At 54.8% G+C, this 24,193-nt stretch overlaps 1 protein-coding gene across 6 annotated transcripts in view; it reads right to left on the bottom strand.

Moving 5' to 3' along the window:
- The window catches only part of ZNF516 (zinc finger protein 516), a 95,612-nt gene that overhangs the window by 49,399 nt on the left and 22,020 nt on the right, over window positions 1-24,193 (bottom strand). For all 6 annotated transcript variants that reach the window (XM_072952022.1, XM_072952026.1, XM_072952024.1 and 3 more), the window contains one exon: window positions 1,210-3,129. In XM_072952022.1, coding sequence (XP_072808123.1) covers window positions 1,210-2,953 — 1,744 coding nt within the window. In that variant the 5' untranslated portion in view covers window positions 2,954-3,129. The remainder of the gene's footprint in view (window positions 1-1,209; window positions 3,130-24,193) is intronic.

The following is a 24,193-nucleotide window of genomic DNA, read 5'->3' as shown; positions in this document are numbered from 1 at the left end:
TACACTGTATAAACCTGTAAGAATTAAACTCTGTTCCAAAGCATGGCTACATCTTTAACAAGGGGTAAATGACATACACACGTGGGTTTTCCTCACTACAGAACACAGAACGCCCCACTGCGGTACCTGGGCTTACTTCATCTCTGATCTTTCAGTAACAGCAACATCCATTAACCAATTTTCAGGGAGAGGAGAAAAACACTCCTGGCTACATGGAGACAGACAGGTACAAGGTCGTAAATGAGACATCACCTTCCACTTAAAAGAATTACCCAAAACAAAAAATAATGAGGAAAATATCAAAATGTTTAAAATTTATTTTAAAAAAAAGGAAAATGATGAAAACCAAGATGGCCACGCATCTTTAAAAATTTACATAGCTGCAATTTGGAAAGTAATCTGGTTCCAATTACCCATCTCTAAGCCCACGGGGTTACTTGAATCCAAGGAGATTAATTATAACTGCACACCAATCTGAAGTTCCTCTTTCACTCAGCTGTCTGGTGGGAGGACACCAGAGGAAAGCGCGTGCACGCCAGCTGTGTGGGAAAGAACTGGGTCCAACGGCAGAGGACGAGAAGGGCACATCGGGAAGCCGGTCCCTCACCTGTCCTTTGCTCAGAAATGACTGATGCCCCAACCTTCACCTCAATAACCAAAGGTGTTAATTTGTGCAAACACTATGGGCAATCAGCAAACAGGAGCATGAAGTGGGCCTGTGTCTGCACCCCCCAGTCCCAGCTCCAAGTACACACTGGGTGCAGAACACCCAGGTGCCAGGCTACCTGATCCCAGGACACCTGGGGAAGGGTATCCAAGCACAGGGTTACCTGGGTGTGAGGCCTCCTGGTATGGGGCACCAACGCACCGAGACTCCGTGGGTCTGGGAGACAAGGGCGCCAGGCCACCTTGGTGCAGGGCCACCTGAGCCTCAACTGCCTGGGCATGGGTGACCCGGGTGCCAGGACTGCCCGGGCCTGGGCCACCTGACTGCAGTGCTTCTGGGCCTGGATCTGCTGGGCCCAGGGATACCTCGGGAAGGGCCACCCAGGGCACAGGGCTACCAGGATGCGGGGCCACCCAGGTACGGGGAGACCGGAGTCCTGGCTACCTGCGCATGGGAGACCTGGGCAGGGGCTGCCTGGAAACGGGCCGCCTGAGGACGGGGCCACCGGAGCCCAGCCTGCCCGCCGGGGCGCATGCGCTCACCTGGTGCGGGGTGGGCCGCGCCCTCTTCTCCGCTCTCGTCGGCCAGGCCGGAGCCCGGGGAGTCGGCGGCGGCGCAGGCCGAGCCGGGGCTGCTGGGCTGCGAGGCCGAGTCGCCCTCGCTGAGCGAGCCGCAGCGGGCGCGGGGCGCGCGGTCCCCGGGGCCGTCCCGCTCGCGGTCGCGGCGCGCGCGGCGGTGCACCCGCGAGTGCAGCACCATCTGGTGGTACGTGCGGAAGATCTTGCCGCACTCGAAGCACTCCGACGACTTGCCGTGGCCCGGGGGCGCGGCGGCGCGGCGGCTGGGGCGCGCGGCCGGCCGGGGCTCCGGGAGCCCGGGCGCGGGGTCCGCGGGCGCGCCCGCCCTCTTGCGCGGGGGGCCCTGCGCGCCGGGCTCGGGCTCGCGCCTGCGCTTCTCCTGGCTCACCAGGACGAACTCGCGCCGCTCCTTGTCGAAGGCCACGTCCCCGGCCAGCGCCTCGTCCCACGCCGCGTACTTGAGGTACTCGGCCGGCTCGGCCACCTTGCCCCTGGTGGCCAGCTGCCAGGCCTGGTAGCTGTTGACCGGGTCCAGCTCGGCCACCCGGCGCCCCGCCGGCCCGCGGGCGGGCGCGACGGACGCCGGGCGCAGGTTCAGGCACTGAAGGAAGAGCTGCTGGGAGTCGCCGGGGCCGGGCGCCGCGCCCTCCCCGGCCGGGGCGCGCGGCCGGCCGGCCTCCGCCCTGCGGTGGATGGCGTTGTGCGCGTTCAAGCTGTCCAGGTTTGTAAACAGGTTCCCGCACTTGGTGCAGACTTCGTAGAGGGACAGGCCGGCCACGATCATCTCCTCTTGCACCACGTTGTTGATGGTGGCGATGGGGTCCAGCTCGCTCCTGGGCTTGTTCTTGCTCCCCGCCTTCGGGCCGTGCGCCTTCATGTGGTTCTTCAGGAACCACGGCTCTTTGAACCTCCGGCCGCAGATGTGGCAGCCGTGGTCGAAGGAGCCCCGGTGCTTCTTCATGTGCGCCTTCAGGAACCAGGTCTGGCTGAAGGCCTGGCCGCACACCTCGCAGGGAAACTCGCCCGGGGGCAGCTCGGGCTTGCCGTTCTCCGCGTACGCCTCGCCGCCGGGCACCTGCGCCGTGATGTGGTCCTTCTCAATGTGGCTCAGCAGGGACTCCTCCCGCAGGGTCACGTAGCTGCACAGCCGGCACTTGAAGGGCTTGTGCGCCTGCTGCATGTGCTGCTCCAGGGCCTTCTTGCGCTCGAACCTGCTCTTGCAGAAGGCGCACTGCCCGGCCGCCGCCTGGCCCTGCTCCGCGGCGCCGGGTGCCCCCTCCGCCTCCTTCTTGCTGCTCCGCAGCAGGATCTTGCCGTTGTCCACCTGGGTGGCCCCGTTCAGGATCCGGTTGCAGGCCGAAGTGCTCTTCGTGGGGCTGGTGCAGCCGTCCAGGCCCTCGGACACGCGCGCCTCGCCGGCCTCGGGCTCGTGGCCCTGGATCAGCGTTCCCGTGCGGTGGCTGCGAATGTGGATCTTCAGGTTGCCCTTCTGGGACGCCCGGTGGTCGCAGTAGGGGCACTTGTAGGGCTTCTCCCCCGTGTGCTTGCGCATGTGCTGCGACAGCGAGCTCTGGAACGGGAAGCTCTTGCCGCAGATGCAGCAGCTGTGGCTCAGGGCCTTGTCCCCGTCCGCCTCGGGGCTCCTGCTAGCCCTGCCGGGACTGGGGCCCCTCCTCAGTTCCATCTCGGCCTCTCGGTTGCTGTCCATCTTGACGCCCGGGGCTCGCCCAGCGGGGGTGGGCGCGACTCTGTCTCTGGGGCCTGCCAGACAGCGTCTTATCTCTCCATGTTCAGGTGAGCCTTTTGCTTCCCAGCTGCTGAGGTGCGCCTGCCCCGAGGACGTGCATGTCCTACCTGGAGAGCATGGCAGGCGGCGGCGGGCACCTGAAACACAGAAGACACGGAGACCTTAGGAACCAGGCTTCCCGCATCCACAGGGACCCGGTAACACCCGGCGACAGTGGCCTGCTCCTCCTCTAAAATACCAATCCCTCCAGATTAAAGAAGCGAAGCCCCTGCGAAAGTTTAAACACACACACACACACACACACACACACACACACACACACAAGCAGCTTTTCTTTCCTTTAAAAGAGCGATAATTAAACAGTTAATTACTGATCATAATTGTGTGCTGCAGCATTAAAATAAATCACTATAAATAGGCACTAAAACAATTCTTTAACAAAGATGTCAAAATCTTTAATGAAGGACTGTAGTGAGAGAGCTGGTGGGAGGGAAGAACACAGGCGACAGGACAGGAGAGCCTCTGGGGACAAGGATGGAGGGAGATGGGCCAGGAGAAGGACGGGCCGGGAGGAGGACACGGGGGCACGTGCAGGACAAGTGAGCTACAAAGGCCGTCAGAGCCGGGAAAGGCGCCCTACAGCGGGTCCGTGTGTCTTGGTTAAGAAACACAGATGATTTAGTGACAGAGAAGCGACCAAGTGCAGGGGCAGAGCCCAGAGGTCCTTGCAGGCCCATGCTGCAGGTCTGCTGCTCCAGGCCCCGGCCACCCCAACGGACACCACTGCCAGGTGAGTGACCACCAGGCCGCGGCCAGAGTGACAACTGGTCTTCGCTGTGTCTTAGATAAAAAGCCTGAACTCTTCATCCCACCACCTCCCCCTTCCCGACCTGGTCCTGTCCTTTCTCTCACTCTCCCACAAAAGGCACCCAAAACCGGCCGCAGAGCTGAGTCCAAGGCCCAGGGCAGAACACCTTCCCCATCCCAGCAGGTCGTGGGGTCTCCCCACTTCCCCACAGGTGGGATGCCCACACCACCCTTCCAGGGAGGTGGGGCCTGAGCCCAGTGACAGCTGGTGTCACACTGTGGTCACCATCACTCTCACGCCCATCCCCCCTCTGGAGAGCAAGAGGCTGGCTTCGATCTGGGCCACTCCTCCAGACGCCTGGGTGTTTCCCAAACCCGGTGCACATGCCGAGGCCAAATGGACATGGACGCCCAGCGCTGTGCCGGGTGCGTGGCGAGCAACCCTCCGTGCTGCAGGGGAGCCCACCTACACGACTGCAAACCGCCACGCAGGCCTGAGGCAGCCCGCACTGCGGGCAGCTACCTCAGGACTTTCCATCTGACTCGTGATAAGGGGAATAAAGGAAACCAGCAGCCGACCAGAAGGGACAGGAGGGAGGTATGGCGTCTTTCGGGATAGTGTTTTGCCGGGTCAGAAGGGAGAGGGGCACACGCAGACCCCTGGGGCCCCATCTGTTTATCCTTCTTATCTCTAAACAGAAACAACTGAGTTAATGATTCTGAAGGTCTCCCTACTGGGGGAGGCTCCAGACTTGCACAGAAAGGCACAGATGGGCGGATTCTTCTTTTTTAAAAAAGCTCTAATACGTAGAAGGGAAGCCACATTTTTTACAAACTTCCAACCTCATACACACTATACACTCATATTTTAAAAGTTACAAGACACAAAGCAGCTGCGCGCTCCTGGTTTTCAGGCAGACAGGGTACACGGCTCGTCGTCTGTTCACGGATGAAAGGTCCTGTCCCCAGAGACCCTTGTTCGCTCTGGGTCATCCAACCTGTCACGTTTTCACCAGAACAGACACAGAGGAGGGGCGGGAGGGGGTGTGACCCAAACACTCCCAGGGGTTCTGAGCGGGTCACACGCTATCGCTCCAGTCATCACAGGGGTAGGAACCACGTGGCACCATTGCCATCTGGGAAAAAAACACACCTCCTGCTCTCTCCGAACGCCTCCTCCCAGAGACCCAGGCAAGAGGCAGAAAGCTCATTCAGATCATGTGTTCTCACACCTTTCCAGAAAGCCTCAGGCCAGCCAGTTTCCCGTGCTAAAGAAACCAACTGACTGGGCAGCAAAGTGGAAAGAGGCAGGAAACACAGCTGCACACAGACAGACACCCCTAACTCTACACGAACGAGTGCAGGAGCCCCTCCCGCGAGGAGAGGGAGAGAGAGACGTGAGACAGGAGCCTCCCAGGAAAAAAGGGTAAAAACCACAGTACCTTGCAACGGCCTACAACGATACAGAATATGAAAAGGAATCAACCTACATGCGTAACTGAATCACTATGCTGTATGTGCACAGACACCAACACAGCGTTGTAAACCGGCTAGACTCCAACAAAAAACCAGACTCCCCCTAAAACTGGATAAACAAGTGAGCTGAACAAGAACACCTCCTTATGGCAATTTAAGCTCATTTATCCTCTAAAGCTGCTTCGGCCTTCGATGGCTGCATGTTATTTATGATGATTTTACAGGACAAATGATTTCCGTGTATCTCCTTCTATTGAGGGCTTATTTCATCCCCTCAAATGTTGACTTTGATGTAATATATAAAAGTATAAATGAAACAGACTGCTGACATTTCACTTAATGACCCAATCTGGGCACAAACATCTTCCATGCTTAAAGAACCATTTGGAACACGTTTACAGAGGGAAAAAAAAATACCAGAAATTGGTGGCTCTGAAATAATTTTTGCAGACTGCACTGGACCACTAAGCTGGTTCATAAAGGAGGTCAGATGTCAGAAGTTCTCCAATTCAAGGGAATCAAAAAACCAAAACCCAGCCACGAAGCAAGATTCACGGAGCACAAATGCTCAGCTGGTCAAGGTTCATAAACGACCACCGACAAGTGCCACTGGAGATAAAATGAATTTTTCAAGTGAGAAGACTTGCTGGAACCATCAGAAGCTCGCTCTGCGGTGTGCTCCTTCCTCCTCTGCTATCCCCTGCAACTCTGGCCCTCCCGGAGCCAAAGGAAGGCTTCTCTGGGGATACGCAGAGTCCCCAGCACTGGGCCATCCAGGTGTGGGGCAGAGGGGACCCCAGGAGCCCTGTCTCCCCTTTGCCAGCCATGGGAATCTCCGGAGGTGTCCTTCCCACCGGGGCAAGCCCTCATCTGTCAGGAAAGGACACCAGGAAGCCGTGTGACACCAACGCCCCTTTCCATCATCTCCTCCGAGGGCCAGCCACCTAGACCCCCCTCCCAGTGCACAGTAAACAGTCCACAAACAGCAAAACACCTGCCCAGCAGGGCCTTGCTTCTACTACGAGGCCGCATCCGGCCCTGCAGGCCTGAGCAGGAGGAAGACGTGGGCACAGCCCCACCCACTCCAGCGGAGGCAGGAGGGCAGCCTCAGGTGGTCCCAGCCACTGCCAGCACCCAGGCCCCCGCGGGTCCAACAGCACGCGCCTGCACTGCCCCCTTCTTCCATGGGGCGGCGGGGGGGGGGGGAATCCTCTGCACGTTTAAAACAGCTGAGCAATGCCGCCTTTGCCGCCAGAGAAAGTCCACACCACGCTCTTACATTCCAGCCTTGGTGCTTAAAGTTTCTGATTCCCCGACGCCCCCCTACCCCCCAGCCAAAGCCTAGACACTTCCTCTCAAGAGACCCAAACACCAGAGGATATAGCTTTCAATCCTTATTCGGGCTTCCTGTAAAACCAGCTTGAAGGCTTCACCCAGCGCCAGCAGGGCCTGCAACTTACAGGCAACGTCTCAAGGAAGCGCACCGAGGGCACCTGCCCCGTGCACTCAGCCCTCGTCTCCCACGCCCCTGCCCTCCCCAGCTTCCGACGCGAAGGCCTGCTGTAAATCCCTGCGAGAACCACACGGGATGTCTTTTTGAAGAACCTGCAAATATTGTGAGGAGGAAAATACAAAAATGGGAAAACGGAAAGATGCTCTCAGGGTCTTAACTATGGAAGCTCAAAGCACTGTTATCTTAAGGAAATCGCAACATCAACAGAACCGGCCCCACTTGAAAGAGGTCCACCGAGCTCCCCTTCCTGAAGCCCACGGTCGACTCACGAAGATTCCTGCAAACCTTTAAAGGAGTGGCGGAAAGCAGATCCCCACCACGGGCTCTTCCCTTAGTCAGGGGATCCTTTTCAGCTGCAGGCGAGAACTGTTACGTAAGACGGGGGCATCACTTGTTGCCCTAAAAAGAGCAAGAATGGTGCCACTGGACCTTCCAACCTGCAAGTGCGCCGGGGGCGGCTGCCCCGGTCAGAAGACTCACGGGGCCCTTGCCTGCCCGGGGACGCATTGCACTAACTGGCCCCGCTACCCTGAAAAAACCAAAAAAGCCCACAGCCTCTGAGTGGGAGGGTCTCAGATGGTTTCTCAGCATTTACGGGGGTCTCTGGTGGTAAGTGGCTCTCCTCCAAGTGCCACCATGTGACAAAGTGTCACATCGCTCACTGTCAGCCTAATACACTCCGGGACTGAACCGCCCTGGTTTTACGCTCACGGACGGACGCAGGCCCAACGCGACTCGGTGTTCCGGCTTTTCCTAGAGCACACTCACCTCAAGGTAACTCGCCTTCCAAACTGTGTAAACACATGCTAGCTTTTCACTCAGACCGGAGTGAGTCAAGAAATTCTTCCAGCAACACAAACCTCAGGAGGTGGAGGGGAGGAAGAACCACACGCGTCTCAGCTGACATGCAACAGGCGACACGCGTACACACACGTAACACACGGCCCCATCTGACTCGGTTTGCCCCCAATGAACCACAGGCTTGCTGGTACTGGATTACAAACTCTTTCCATGGCTGCAGTTGGGAACTGGCCAGACAAGACTGTAATTTAATTGTTTAGGCATAAAAATTAGGGTTTTAGAACGGATTTCCAACGCACCTCTCGTTCTGTGTGTGTGTATGTCGTGTGTGTGTGTCACAGGGACGTCAGGAACAGTTTGGGGCTACTTTTTAAAACTGACTTATATGATTTTTGAAATAAATGAAATTCACTTCGAAAAAGTAATTTAATCACAATTATAAAAAAATAGGAAAAGGTAAAATGTTTATTAAAGAAAACAAACCTGTATTCATAACATAAAATACATAGAACGGTTTAAGGGAGAGCAAAGTATAGAAGTTCTGAAAACAAACTATGCAGCTAAACTTCAGTGATCACGTGAAGGCGTGAATCAGTGACGCACGAGGCCTGAGGAGACCCACGCGCCCGCGCCGCCCGCCCCGGGAGGTTCTTGTCCCTGTCAGCCCCGCACAGACGAAGTGAGTGGACTCTCTCGAGAGCTTACACTCACTCTGTTTAGGATAAATTTAATCTGTGGGTAAATGTTTCGATTAATAAATCACTTGGGTAAGTGATGACCCCCAGAATGTGTCTTGGACCCAACACGAGGCAAGAAAGTCACTTCCGGGTGCGTCCCCCGGTGATCTGAGCTCTGGGGTGACACCACCTGCCCGACGGTAACTCCTCTCAGAACAAGCCCTGCAGGGCTGGGATTCAGGAGGCCCCGAGGAAGGAAGAGCTCAGTGACCAAGAACCGACGTGCGACTCAGTCCATCCAGGCCCCAAACCCCCTACCATGACGGCTCCCAGGGCATAACCGAGCTAACAAGGGTTTTGTCACAATCCCTGAGAGCCCCCTGGGCGCGGGCCACTCAGGGGACCTACGGGATCAGATTACTAAGCAACAGGGTTGGCTTCGAGGGACCCAGAAGTCAGAGAGGCAACAGGCACCACACAGAAAACAGCCGGAGAGGTGGTGGCCGGCCTGGTGCGGGTGGCCATCCCCCGGGGGAAGCCCAGGCTGGTCCGGGACCAGCGGGATGCGGCTCAGCCAGCCTTGAGAGCGACTCCCGGCTCCCTCCCGCCCACGTCCAGGAGTCCCCCGACCCCGCCACACCCTGTGGGCTGTATCGCCAATTCACACTTTACTCCATACACTCCCCTCACCTCAAACCAAAATCATTTCCCCGAATGCAGAGCCAGGCGGCCTCCCCAAAGCTTCAACCCCTTTTCACACCCTGAAGATGAGACCTGGACTCTCCTTGCGGGCTTATAAGGGCCTGAACCCCGACACTGCCGGGGTTCCTGGGGTCCCAGCCAACGAATGATGACTGTGCACCAGGATGTACGTTTGTTCTCACCTCTGGGCCCCCACATGCGCGGTTCTCACCCACCACCCCCCTTCCTAAGAGGCCTTTCCTGGCCTCATGTGCCCAGGTCAGACCCACAGTGCCCTCCACCCGCAGTCTGCACAGTCCCGCACGGCCCTGCATGGTTCAGCCCCGTCCCAGGGCAGCCTGGATCTGCCAGTATCCCCAATGCTCTAGTCAGTCACTCCTGGTGACACACCGTATGTCGTGAAGGCCGGCTCACAAAACACCGAGCTTCCTCCCCGAGAATCCTGCTTCGCGGCACTGTGAGAGGCGGTCTGGACCGCGAGCTGCAAGGTCGAGCCAAACCCAGGTCCTCCACCCACTCGGATCAGCTGTGTGACCGTGAGCAAGTGACTTGTCTTCTCTGCTCCCCAGTCCATGTCTTCATTTTAAAATGAAAATGATGGTAATGACCACCTGACAGTATTTTTGTGAGGTTTAAATGACAGCACGCAAGGTGCAATGTCCAGCTCCCAGGAAGTGGTCAGTCCACATGGGGTCCTATTATTCATTAGTGACTGTCAAATGAATGAATGAAATGTCGGTGCATCACCCAAAGGGACCGAGTCACGCACAGTCAGTGACACTCTTTAATCAGTTCAAAAGGACAAATAATAGTTTAGTAGGCTGCAACAGAAGCGGCTATAGTTAAGACCTGTGTGTTCACTGGGCCCTGGCACAGTCACAGTCTTCCCACAACAGCTGTGACTGGCCACAGCGGACACGTTCACACCGTTCTAGCTCCAGGCTCCATAACGGGTGACCTTTAGTACAGACTGGATATTAGACAATATTTGACAATTGCCATGACTTTTGTAGGCCGGTCACACAGGAGAATGCTCTCAGTTTGGGGGAGACGTGTGATGAAGCAGTTTAGAGGCGGTTTACCAAAGACGGAGAACAGGCACATACACCAAAACGCGGACGACAGCTACACCCAGATGGGGGAGTGCAGGCGCTCATCAGTTTCTCTTTCCATTTTTCTGGGTTTTGGATGTTTTTCACAGAAGAAGTTAAAAAAAAAAAAACTTCCATTTGCAACTTCAGTAAGTAACACAGTGGAAAGCAGAGATAGTCTGGGACAGGGGATGGCCCTCCCTACTCCCCACCACCCACCCCTCCCCTACTCCCCCAACCCACCCGCCCCTACTCCCCCTACCTACCCCTCCCCTACTCCCCCCACCCACCCTGCCTCTACTCCCCCTCACCTCTCCCTCCTCTACTCCCCCCTCCCCCTCCCCTACTCCCCCCACCCACCCTGCCTCTACTCCCCCTCACCTCTTCCTCCTCTACTCCCCCCTCCCCCTCCCCTACTCCCCCCACCCACCCTGCCTCTACTCCCCCTCACCTCTCCCTCCTCTACTCCCCCCACCTCCCCTACTCCCCTCACCCCACCACCCCCTCTCCCCCTCCCCCACCCTCCCTCTCCTCTCCTGGCTCCAGGCCACAAGGAAGCTCAGAGGGCTCTAAGGAATGCCATTTGGGGGAAAGTACCTTTTGTGAATTCTAATATTCAAAACTCAAAGAAAGAAAAATCATCTGAATCACGTGAGACTGTCCAAATGAAAGCAGGATTGCGTTTTAAGAGGCCGCTTGCTGACGCTGCCCCTGCCCCAGAGACACTCAGGACCCCACCCCAGGTCCGGTGGGGCACAGCCTTGGTGAGTCAGCCGTCGTCCCAGCGGAAACCATCCATCCCATCGCCTCCCAGTGTCCAAATCCAGTCCTGCTGCCCAGGCTTCTCTTCCCTGGTTTAAACAATCATTCTCTGAGCAGTTCCGGGTGGCGCTGTGGGGGCGGGGGCGGGGGAGATCCTGTATTTTTGCACCGTAAGCATAGCTCTGACTCTACAGGAAGCCGTGCCGCGTTCTGCCCTGTGAAGTAAACTGGCTCAAAGCAAAAGCCAGGCGGTGTTGTACGGATTTCCCCCAAAACCATCAAAGGCAGTTCTAGCAAAACCTCATCCTGAAAAGGGAATCAGAGGGCTGATCTTCAAATAACCTCTAATATTTAGAGTAATTTGCATAAGGAAACAACAGTGTCAGTTTTTTTTTTAACTGAAGTAGAGTCAGTTTCTGGTGTACAGCATCATGGTTCAGTCATACATATACATAGAGGAACCCAAAAACCAAACCCCTGGGCCCAAGGGAGGCGTGAAGGGGCAGCGGGAAGGGGCATTTCCTGCACCAGGTCTGCTGCTTTTCTGTTTCCAGAAGCCAAACCTGAAGCTTGTGCTGTTCGTCAGGTAAGTCTCTTCCATTTCAGTTCACTAATTAACCACATCACGATGCTAAGAAGTGGCCTGGCTTCCCCGCCACCGCTCTGTGGTCTCTCTCTCCCTTAGTCACCTTGGGGGGTGGAGAGGAGAGCTCCCAGGAGGAGGGAGCCGGGCTGAGCCCACAGAAGGGCCTGCTGTCCCGGGTGAGGGGGGTAACGGGAGAATTGGGGGACCGGTGTGAGCAATCAGGGGTGGGTGGGGGGAAGATGCCCTTACACAGAAAACAGCTCCCGGCAGACAGGAAGCTCAGGGTGTTGACAGGGTATTCTGGCTCTAGAAGGCAGGTCAAAAAATTTTAAAAGTCACCTCCGGGGGGCGACTGTGAGGCACTCCCCCTGGCCGGCGCAGGCGGGGCCCCAGCACACGCTGGGGGCGCAGGCCGTCCGTCTGTCTGCAGCAGCACACTGCCCGCTTGTCCTCCAGCAGACAATGGGCCGGGCTTCCCGGGCACACTGTAGTATTATGAGCCGTGAATTAAAATACACCATTAACCTCCCGCGCCAGCTTATCTCCTGCGAAGACAAAAAGCCTATTCTCGGCACAAACGGGGAGGCATTCCACAACAGTGAGGAGGAGTTCCTCTCCCCACGCGCCACCCTGCCCCAGATTCACAGCCCCAGGCTCAGCGTCCCTAGACCAGGGTCCCGAGTCGCCCATGAAGTGGCGCATTCACTGCGGGGAGAGCAGGGCCGAGGGTGGCAGGGCCTCGAGGCCGCCTGGCTCCGGCCGATCAATAATCCATTATAAGTAAACCCCGTTTCCACTCGAAAAGATGTGCAGCCACAACCAGAATCGCGGCTTTCACGAGCAAGTCCACCCTGCCCCCGCTCGGGGGGCCACCGCCAGGACCCCAGAGCATCAGAGAACCCGGGACCCGCAGACCTGGGTCCCAGCAGCCAGAGAGGGATGTGCCCAGGCATTTCCACCAAAAACGCTCGTTTTAAAGGGAAGCCTCCTCAAAAATGATTTGTTCAGGACACGAGGTGACAAAATTCCACCTTCCTATAAATTATTCCGCCCCAAATACATTAGTGAGACGGCCAACCTGAGTCCCGAGGCGTCAGTTACTGTCTACATAAGGTTTTTATGCCAACTCCACCATCATTTGAAAAGTAAGGCTCACCTCAGTTCTGTACCTCTAACCACCGCGTTAGAGTCACTGCCCCACTAGCGGCAAAATGCAGAGGTGAACTGAATGTTATTCTGCGAGTAGGTTACCTTGGATCAAGTGGTTTACCACAATCTATCAAAAAAGCAACAAGTTCCTGGTTGATCAGGGATTCCATCTTCACCTCCAGACAGAAGAATGTTTCCGAACAGTAAAGACAGCAGCCGAGAAAGGTGCTGAAGACAGTACACGTCACCACCAGTACGTAAGCTGCCAGGCGTCCTTTTACTAAAATGCAAAGGTCCGCTGTCAAATCTGACCTCACGGGGGAACCAAAACAGCAGGTGAAGACACAACATAATGACTGATCACACTCAGGAAAGACCAAGAACAAACAGGGGAGGATGTGGGAACTCTCTCCTCAGTCATTAACACCTCCTGAGAAATCCAAAACGGTTACGGAGACTTCAATGAAGAGGCGTCCACGTGAACACAAAGGCGGCGGACTTTTTTTTTTTGTTTAATCTCAAAAGGAAAGAAGTGTCCTTTTCCTTGCTTTTTCTTCTGCTCTCCAAAATGAATGCCCTGCTGGTGCTTGTTACGGCTTCCCAAGTCTTGTATTAAGTAGTGACCTTACCAAGCTGCTTGTCCTTAAAAAGTAAATGTCACAAAATCAAGACAAAAAGAAAGGAAAAGACAGACAAGTCAGGAGCGTGCTTGCTCTGGGCTCTTCTGCAGACAGGTGTCCTGCCGGAGCCCCTGGCCGGCCACAAAGAGCTGGGGTCTGCGCTAAGTGCTGCTGCCTGGCGCGGCGGCTCTGCCGAGAGTTAATGATCTTGTCAACATTTCCATTAAGAGCTGCATTTCCAGAAGCTCAGAGCTGCATCTCCCCCAAACGGGGCGGCTCCACGAAATCTGTCGTCACCGAGGGGCTTGCTCAGCACTTTACAAAAACGGAGAAAAATCCCTCGCTCTCCAGAACTGGAACCACAGAAGAACCAGCTTTTAGTTTCAGTCTTTTCACATCCTGCACCAAGATGATTAAAGTCTTTCCCATTAATTCAAAAACACTGAAACCTTGGGGGACGCCGGAGAAAATGAAGACTCTTCAGTTTCTTTTTTAAAAAACAAACACGGAACATCAGGCCTTAGTTAAACTGCAGGGAAAATCCCGTTAGAAAGTGACTTACTTGTTTTCACTCAGCCTAAACTCCAAAGTGTAGAAAATGTCACCAATTTCTTGTTCAAATTTTTTTTTTAAGAAATTATCTGCACTGGAAACAAAACAGTCATGGGCTCTCAGTACAGAACACTTCCGGGTCTTCTGGACGCACCTTCTTGGAATGTGTATTAGCTGATTATAAATGCATTTTAACTGAAATTTGCTTCTAGAAATAAGCTGCATTTTATTCCACATAAACCAACAGCAAAGGGCAGTATCTGCTCCCAGCACAGTTACACTGACCTGTTTTCCAGCCTCTTTCCTAAAACCAGCGTTTCCTTCCCAGCTAAGAAAACAGATCACAGCCAATGCCTGTCCAGCGTTCTCTTTCTTCTGCACTTTTCTGTGAAAGCACCTGGAAGTCCCCACCACCAAATGAAAGAAAGAGCTGTGCCCCGGCATACAGAGAGGGGTAATTCTGTGCAGTAAGCCATAAAACACTCTGTTAAACATTACCCTCTCAGGTCGTTCTGTTTGGCACAATAGTCAGCCCCCAAAACCCCTTCATTAAGGCCACACAGCAGATAAATACCTCAATGGTCAATTTTACTGAATTCTAAGCAACGGCTTACAAACACTGTCTGTCAGAACACCTTGAATTGAGTACACTTTGGCAGGAGAGCAGAAAGGCATATCGTGCAAGGAGTTATTTAAGATCTGTCTGCCCTTGTACGCACACCAATCAATACTGTAAGAGGATCAAAATTATAAAAGGGCAAATCCTCCCCGAATGCTTTACTATGTAACGTGCACATGCATAACCAGTTTAAATTTGCCAGATCCATTACTGCCCACGACTACTGTAACATGACCTAGTTTATCACTAACCCACGAGGCACCTCCGAAAGCAGCTGGATATTCCAGCCTCTTAAGGAGAGCGATCCATCAGAGAATGTTTACAAAGAGCAGTTCTCGACAAGAACACGATGGCACACGGCTCTAGGATTTATCCCGCCTTGCCCGTCTAAAAATACATTTTCAAGCACAGCTAATGACACATCACTGCAAGCTCTAAGTTTTGAAGATAAAAGACCGTCGATGCTTTCCTTACAAGGAACGAAAAAGAAGAAACAAGCAAAATTCCACGTCAAGTCCTCATAATAACGTTATTGTGTGATTCGGCCTCTTATAGCCCAGGAGCTTCTGCACCTGAAGAGATCATAAAGATCTTGCAGATGAGGATGGGAGAGTTTTTCCTGAGACAGAACAATTTGCCCGGCACCACCCGTGGAGGCCAACTGGCACGTCCAGGTCCGCGCTGCTGCTGCTGAAACACAACCCTCGTCCCCACCAGCGCTGGCTTTCTAACGAGCCCACGACCCGCTCGCCAGCCCGCTGGGTCCTCCCGGGCGGCACCCCGTCCTAGGTCCCAGGACAGGACTCGGCCGTGACGGCTGGCGCTGCAGCATCTTCGCGCACACGGAGGGCGCCCGGGAATCCTTGCTGAGGGAACCCAGACGGCACTGTCCTTCCCTCCCGGCACGGGGTCTCTTGCCACCAGGGCGGCGCACGTCCTCCACGGACCAGCGAGCGAGGGGCCTGCGGGTCGACTAGCGTCCCACTGCGCCCACCGGGCCCCTCCCTCTTGCCCACACAGCCCCGACGGCAACGTAACGGGAAAAGGACCCCCCTCCCCCAGGATGTACTCGGGCACCAACGCGCGCCTCGTTTGAAAGGCCATCACCAGCCCCGCGACGCACCCGCGGGGCCCCTCCCTCCCAGCCCAAAGCAGTGGCCCAACCCTGGGGCTTCAGTGCGGCCTCGGGCAGCGGAACACGAAGCAGACTGGACACGTGCGCAGATTTTTCTTGGAGGACAGGGGCTCCCCTACAATTCGGGGATCTCAGGGCAGCGGCAGTTGGTGGAGTCCAACACTAGGACTGTGGGCGCACGCCGCCCACAGAAGGCCCCGGGAGGAGGCGCCGGACTCAGGAGGCAGAGAGGTGGGGAGGCGGGTCCTGGCCCCGCGGTCCACCCACCCAAAGACGCAGGCACGCGGAAACCCCAGAACCTCGCCTTTCCATCCGCGTCAACGAGAGACGAGGAGCCGGCCCACCACTAACGACGTGCACGAGGCCCAGACCCGCCGCGCGCACGTCCGCGCAGGCGCACCGGCCGCCAGCGGGCAGCAGCCCCGCCCCCCGCCCCCCGCCCCCCGCGGAGGGGCCTGACCACTCGGGAGTCTCAGGGATGTGCTTCCACCCACCCCGATCATCAGGGCTGCTCTCGGAATACAAAATAGCCTCGGGGCACAAATGGAGCCAGGATCTCAAGGGGGAACCATGCCCCCCAACCCCGAGTCCAAACGGACACGTGGAACCAGAGGCGACAGTGTGGTAGGTGGCACCTCCTGCTGCCAGCCAGTAACAGAAACTGGGAGAAATCTGTCCCCACCTCCGGTTTGCGCCCTTTTTTTAAAAAACCCAGCAGCTCATGAAATGCATGCGAAGGACTTGGCACCCTTACTATTTAGGACCAGAGAGTCTAGACTCGCACAACCAGGGTCGACCGGGGGGAGCCCACCCCAGGAGAGAAATCGCTGAAAAAGAGCTGCAGGGAAAATCGGAGCCCCACTTCCCGAACCACAGACTCCGCGTTCCATGACTGTCTTTGTTTACGAGCAATAAGTATCTATTCCTTTGTTTTTCTGGAAATAATGGGGAGGGCAGGCATTGATTTTCAGGAGCTCCTGAATTCCTCGGTGATGTTTACAACAACATGGAACAGAGAGGGGACCCTTTCCCGCAGGCACACCCGTCACCACCACCAAGGCCCCATCTGCAGGGGGACAAGCGTCCCAGCTCCTCCGGCCCCCGGGGCTGCTTCCCGCCTCTCCCAGCCCCGGCCCCTCAAGAACAGGACTGTCTGTCTCCTTTGTGAGTGTGAGCGGACGAGGTCACCTGGGGCCTCCCCCCGACTGAGGGGGCCAAAGGGGCCAGCCTCTCACATGCCTGGGACACACACTGTTTGAGAACACTATTTAATGTGCCTTTGGAGGCAGTTTGGGGGAGTCATCTGTCCCACAGCTCCTGCAGTCATCAGAAATTCACTCTTAGGACAAAGATTTGCAGCCGTACATGTAAAATGAGACAGTGCAGGTCCAGTCCTCAGGCCAGTGCCTGGACCTCGTGGGCCCTCAGCACTTCCTTCTTCCTGTCCCAAATCCAAGATTCAGTGACAGTGGAAATGCTCAAGGTCAAAATGCATGGAAACCAACTCCAGTCCCCGTCACCACCCAGGACTGGGTTCCAGGGCCTGAGTCCGAGGGCCACATCCCAGGTGTGGTCAGGCCGACGGCCATCGGATACCTGCTATGTGCCCACCTGGGACAGCTCGGCCACCAGGCGTCGCTCACACCTGGGCATCCGCACCTGCCGGTCAGGGCGCTGGCTCAGTCCCTGGTGGATGATGACAGAAATGCCTCTGCTCCATCCTCTCTGACCCTGGTCCAGTGATTTTCCCCAAATCCAGAGACAAAACATCCAAGTCCTCTCCTACCCTATTTTCTGTCATTAACAGCTTCCAGATTAAAATCGAACTTAGCATTTTCCTTCAGGCATCTCAATTGATTCTCCGAGTGTTTCTGACACGAAGGCTTTTCAGGATTCCCCGGAGAGCCTGCCATGGCCACACTGAGCCACCGGATTACTCCCACCCACAGCCACGCCAGGCACTGCATGGCATCCGCCCAGATTTCCATTTTTTCAAACCTGGACACTCCGTACAAATTCAAATCAAACCATTTCATGACTTGCATCAAAGGACAAGGCACAGGACTCCTGGAGACAGGGAAGAAGCATTCCCCCACCACACCTCTCCTGATCAGGAGCTGCAGGCCTGGCATCCTGAAGCCTCTAGAACACTCCTGCAGGTGGAAGCACAGAGGTCGCGACGGCACGATCCGCGCGTGTCCCCACGCACAGGGTGCAGAGAACACGCGCAGCCCCGCTCCTAACAGACGGCCGACAGCCACAGCCCTCCCCGTGACGACGGGAACAGGAGCATCTCCGAGTCTGGCATTAACTGACCACACCACTGCTTCCTGCGCCGAGACGGCTCCTCCTGGAGGGGAAGGGGCAGCTGCTGGCATCTCGGAAGCCCTCTACCCAAAGAGACCACCCGGCAGCAGCAAGCTGCGCAGATGTGCGCAGAAAGAGTCTTCGCGTGCAAACTGACCACCTTCGAGCGCGCTCTCCCGGATAATAAAGTGGCAGGACGCACCGCGCCCACCCGCGCCGAGCTCTGCAGAGCTGCTCACACAGCTGCCTCCCCGGGGAGAACGCTCCGAGAGCTTCGCTCTGATTCGCGCTATGGCCCTTCGCTCCTAATAAAAAGGTGTCCAGAGGGCTTCACACTCAGGTATTCGTGCTCGGTTACCTTTCTACGCACCATCAGACCCCTTTTAACAGGTTTCCAGCTAAGCCGGGAGATGCGGTCCCACGCCAGGGTCAAAGTAACAACCGGTGCTTCCGCGCCCTCACCCCCAGGTCTGCGAGACGGAAGTCCGAGGGACCCGACAGGCAGCAGTCCTGCCTGCACCAGACCTGACTTCCCGTGAACGTGGAAATGAAGTAACCCGGCCCCCTCCCCCGCCCCCCGAACCCGATGCTGGTGCTGTGAGGAGGAAGGGCTCCCCCGGCCTCTCAGAGTCGACATGATCGAACATCAGTATGAAGAGAATTACCTTTTTAAGGAAAAGTTTGCTTTTGCTTTTAAGAAAGAAAGGAAGTGAAGTCAGTCAGAGAGAGAAAGAGAAATATCGTATGATATCAGGTACATGTGGAACCTAAAAAAATGGCACAAATGAACTTATTTACAAAAGAGAAACAGACTCACAGACAAACCTGTGTTACCGAAGGGTAAAGGGTGGGGGAGGGATAAATCAGGAGTTCAGGACTTGCAGGCACTAACTACTGTATATAAAATGGATAAACAGCAAGGACCTACTGCGGAGCACAGGGAACTGCATTCAATAGCTTATAATCACCTACAATGAAAAATATGGAAAAGAATATACACGTCTAACTGCATCACTATGCTGCACACCAGAAACCAACACAACACTGTCAATCAGCTGGCCTTCAATTTAAAAACAGAAATAAACTGTTGCAAATGCGCAGGGCTTTTCCAGGCTCCGTGGATGTTTTCAGAATAAATAAACGCACCCCAAGGGCAGCCACCAGCAAAACCGCGCTGTTAGCAACCGAGGACGGTGGCTGCTGATCCGTGGGAGCGACGGCCGCAGGGGGAGAAGCCTGAGCGCGGACAGGGGGCCTCAGCGCCAGGACAGGAGGAGGAGTCCACGTGCCTCGGCTCTAACCCCCGGACGGGCCGCGGATGCAGGCTGCTAGCCCGTCGCCAACAGAGCCCCGCTGCCGGGCTGTCCTCGCACGCTGTCCCCATGCACGTGGGGCCGCCCCAGAATCGCCAGGCCGGGGGTGGCCACTTCCGGGCCGCGGGTCTCCGGGCAGCACCCGCACACCGCCACCCAGCGTCGTCTATGCCAACAAAGCAGAGCGTCGGGCCGGGGGTCCGACTGGGGTGCACGGCCGCTCTCACCCAGAAGGGCGCCCCGCAGACGCCCGGCGCGGGCTTGAACCCCAGCAAACGTCCTCTGCCGCCTGCAGGGAAGTGCCTCTGCTGCGTGAGCCGAAGGCCGCGCGCGGAAGTCTGTCTTCTGAACCGCAAATGCACATGGCCTTTCACAGGCGACAGAAGGCAGGCGGGGACCCCGGCAATTCCCCTTTCTTTCCGTGATCACGCGACGGGTCCGCGGCTCCAGGCTCGGACCGGAACTCACGCACCAGCCCGCAGAACCGCCGCCTCTCCTGCAGGCGCGGAGCAGGGGCGTGGCTGGGGGCTGGCAAGGCCTCTCCTGCACCCATGGCTGGTCACTCCACTTGCGAAGAGACTGAGAAGTTTCCTGTTCTTTCTTCCATTTTAAAGAAATTACTGAGCAGACATATCCTTTCAGACCTGAGATGGACCGTGGACCCCGCAGGATGAGGCAGCTGGGCGATAAGAAAGGATGGCACGGGCCAAGCACCCTCAGGGGTGCAGGGGGGCTGACCCTGAGTGTGAGGACGACGCCCCCTTGTGTACTAAGGGCCGCCCCACCTTAGGGACTCTCCCAGGGGACCCCCCAGGACCAGGGAGGGGCGGCCCCAGCAGGACGGGACTCTCCAAGTGCCCAAAGGTTTTAACTTATCTCACACCGATTCCCTACTAGACGCCTTGTCTTCGTCGTTGGGAGTTTTTAAAAATAAGCACGAACGTTTTCCTGACAGCTTTCGTTGACTGACCCTTTCAGAGTCACGTGTCCTCAGAGACAACGTCCTGCGCCGACACCGCGGGCAAACAGGAGGAAGAAACAGATTTTACCCTTCAGCTGCGATTCTTTGGTCAAGGAAACGCAAAGGAGAAGGTCTTTTAAAACCTCTACTTACTGTTCCCCTTGGGCCACAGGAGCCAGTCCACGTCCACGGGAGGCTCTGATGGCGCGACTTCCCGTGACCCACAGGAGGAGAGCTCCAGCCTCGGCCGGACGTGCAGCAGAGGGTTGGACCTCAGGGCCAGCCAGTGCCTTGGCAACCGGCACTTTGTACCTTGATTTGTAGACTCATTAAGCAATAAAAGACAGGGGAAGCAGAGCTGGAAAGACCGTCAAGCACAAGTTTTAAAAGACTAACCAACCCCTGACGTGATGTAACGGTGGAGCCTCCCCCTCTGTGGTCTTCCTTCCAAAACCCTCAGCCCAAGAGGAACCAAGCAGAGAAACCCAGACTGAGGCACAAACTACCAGACACCTGACTGGACCTCCTTGGAAGTAACAAGGCAGAGAAAAACAGGAGGATCGAGGGACCACCACAGCCTGGGGGAGGCTGGGGCGCAGGAGCAGCCAGATGCAGCGTGGCATCCCAGCGGGGGCAGAAAGGGACACTCGCGGGGACCGTCGAGCCCAACAGGGTCCCGAGTCCAGTCACCAGTGATGCACCAACGCTGTTCCTACCAGCCTGACAACAGCACTGAAGCTCCTAGATGTCACATCGGGGAGCCAGGTGAAGGGGGTGCAGGCAACTCTAGAATTATCCCAAACTTCAAAATAAAAACACTGCATTGCATACTGGGCAGAAAACCATTTAATCACCCGTTAAAGTCAAAATGGAACATTTTATTAGAGAGTGTACACTTTTACAAAAGCTGTCTCATTTAAATAAAATGCTGTTTATCTGCAAAAAAATTAATGAAACAAAATTACAGGGAGAATAGAGAGGGACGGCGTATGAGAAGGAGAAGATACAGGCCCCTCAGAGCAAAGGAGGGTATGAGCGCCCCTGGTGTGGCACAGCCAACCACGCTACAGACCTGCCTCTGCGGAGCAACATGTGAGACCCCTGCAGCCAGGAGCATCTCACGTCAGAGACACAAAGACTCATGGGTTACAAAATCCCCTGGCGCCAAGAAGGAGACCAAAGGGGCCAATCCCATGGGCCCCGCAGCAAACATGGGGACTGGGCGGACCAGACAGGGTCCTTGGACTGGATTTCCAAGGAGAAACTCAACCCAGAAGCCGGTTCAAGGTTCAAGCCCAGTGGAGGCTCAGAGGCGAGGCCCAGGGGTCCAGAAAGTAAAACCCGTCAGAGGCAACCCTGGGTCCCGTGGACCACTGCCTGGAACCTCGGGCAGGGAGGCACCGAGTCTCCTGACACACAATTTAGGCAAAAGCAAACGTCTCCCACAGGCTCTCCCTGCCCAGCCAGATTCTAAGCGCCCCGGGTGCAGAGTGGCCAGTCTTCCTGCGGGGCTGCAGGTGACAACATGGCTCAGGAGAGCTGTGAAGCCAAGCCCTGGTCCAGGTGTAGCTACTTCTGACTGCAGTCTTGAGAAAGACATGACACATCCGATCGATGGACAGTCTGAGCCTCAAAAATCTTTTGCAATGTGCTTGGGCAGCCTCATTTTCAAAGCAGAAGTTTGGTAACTTCCTGCATTTGCAGATATGTTCAAACTGTAAGTACATTCAATTCCTGATCTTTCTGTTACCAGGGAAATGCATCTCCAGGGGTAAGAGAACCAGTGCGTCACAGCCCCTCAAGGCAGCCACGTGAAAAGTAAAAGGTATCAGAGTGCTGCTGACCGTGACTGGTCATTTCTACCTCCCTCTGTCCTGCCGGACAGCCTTCCCAGGAGGAACTGGAGCCTATTCCAGACCTGTGCCTGGAGAATGAGGCAAGACCTAGAGTAGCTATGGGATGGCCGTCAACACAGTCCAGCCCACGCCCACCTGCACACAGATGCCTCAGTGCCCCCACGGAGGACCAGGTAGCCTTTCAGACACACAGACGCACCTGGAAGAGAAGGTCTCCTGGAGCAGGTGTGACAAGATGAGTTGTTTTGATGGACCAGAAAGGTCAAGAAATAGGCAATCTAGGCTCTGCTTCCCGCTTTCACAGAAGTGTGTCCATTTAGCCGAAATCAGAGATACCCAAACTATGACTAGCAGTGCCCAACGTTTGTGACGGGGGCAGGCCCACATTCACTTAGTAGGAAAACCCACCACACTGGCTATATATGCAACACAGGCTCTCACTTGAGGGGAATAAATGGAAATGCTGACCCACCCTCCCCTGTTAACGATCTGGTTTGGTCCTCAAAGAGGGGCCTGGGGAACAAGACCACATTTACCAGCCCTGTACATTTTATATGTCTCTCCAACCATAAAGGTCTCGAACCATCAAAGCATAACACTGCTAAAAACGAGGACTGAAAGGGCGCTTCCTGGTCTCCAACCTCCTGTATTGGTTTAAAGGCATTTCAAGTTCCTTCTTGAACAGTTTTTCTTTTTGTTTAATGGAGGGACTGGGGATTGAGCCCAGGACCTCGTGCATGCTAAGCACCGCTCTACCACTGGGCTATTAACTATCCCACTTTGAACAGTTTTTCTTAAATGAAGTTACAGTGTTTCCATGTGTGTAGCTCTGTATGCCTGAATATAAATACCCAGCGAGTCAAGTCAGGGTGTGCTGCTCAGGTCAGGCGGTGTGCTCCAGTCCCCTCCACTGGGAGAGGTGGTGCCTCCTCCCGGCAAAATGTAAAATTAGTAGACCGTGCAGCACAGTGAGGTCACCAGCCCAAAATTACCCCCAAACTTATTATTATTAAGGGTTTGCTGTCCTGTTTTTATATTACTAAGAAAGCTGCACTCATTACCTCTTTATACTTAGCGGGCTTTTTAAAAATAAGTTTAGCACAGATCTGTGAATGCGTGTGTTGTGCAGAGTGGACAGTTACAAGAACGTCCTCATAATTCCAGGTTACATATTTTCCCTTCTGCACTGAAATAACCAGAAACCTGGTAAGAGTTTCCACTACTGCATTTAAGGTAAAAATGCTTTCTTTCAATGTAAGAAGAAATTAAATAAAATTACTGCATTAGGCCAACAGAGGTGATCCACTTTTTAGACAAAAGGGATTTTGGTAACTTTCGTGTCCTGACCAGAGACTCTAACATTTTTAAAAACATAATTTAATGTTGGGATTAAACAGAGACTTCATTTTCAAGTTTCGTCTTCTTTTCTTCTCCAGCCCTGGAATCTCAAAGGGTAAACCACACTGTGCTCAAAAAATCAGGCAGAGCTGGCTCATGTTCCTCTCCAGTAAAATTCATTAATTAAAAACCAATGTAGGCCGTGAACTGCACATTTCAAAATTGTTAAAAGGGCAAATTTTACCTTATGTATATTTTACCACAATGAAAAATAAAAAACAAAACAAAAACACGTAGGTTTTAAAGGTTTAAAATCACTGAAAATGCTTTCATATTGTACTCTCTTAAAAATCATAACCCAAAATATAAATGAATAGTATTTACAGCCATCATGTCGATAACGATTGCTCCAAAGACAAGAAATATGTTACTCTTGAAAAAGCATTACCCTGAATGAGAATCAGACCTCCAGATGTTGGAAGTCATCACTAGAATCCACCAACGGTTTAAAATCTTTCTTCTAGACGAGGCAGCCAATTTTCAAGCGCCGAATTGGGAGCAGCCTGTTTGTGAATTTCTCTGTCACGCGTCACGTTCTCTACTAGGGGCTCCCTGGGCCAGAAACTTACCAACCAAGTGTTCTCTTTTCTCCTCCCTCAATTTTAACTTAGCTCCAGAACAAATCAAAAGTTTGAAGAATACAATTCTAAGTCGAGCACAGAAAGCAGAGTTCTATCAAGGGCCCATTTCCGTCCAACACAAACATGCTTTAACAGTGACTCCGTTTGCACTAACTGCTTGAGAGCGTCCAAGTTCAGGTCACTTCAGATGCAGCATTTAATTGACACTGTGGTGCTATGACCCTAGGGGCCCTTTGACCAGTCAGCTGCGGAGTGCCCTGCTTCCTCCTGACTGGAAATTCCTATTCTGTTTTGT

This window comes from Vicugna pacos, chromosome 30, assembly GCF_048564905.1.
Source record: "Vicugna pacos chromosome 30, VicPac4, whole genome shotgun sequence".
Taxonomy (NCBI): domain Eukaryota; kingdom Metazoa; phylum Chordata; class Mammalia; order Artiodactyla; family Camelidae; genus Vicugna; species Vicugna pacos.
Note: the sequence above shows the minus strand (reverse complement) of the source record. Positions and strands in the feature narration are given on the sequence as shown.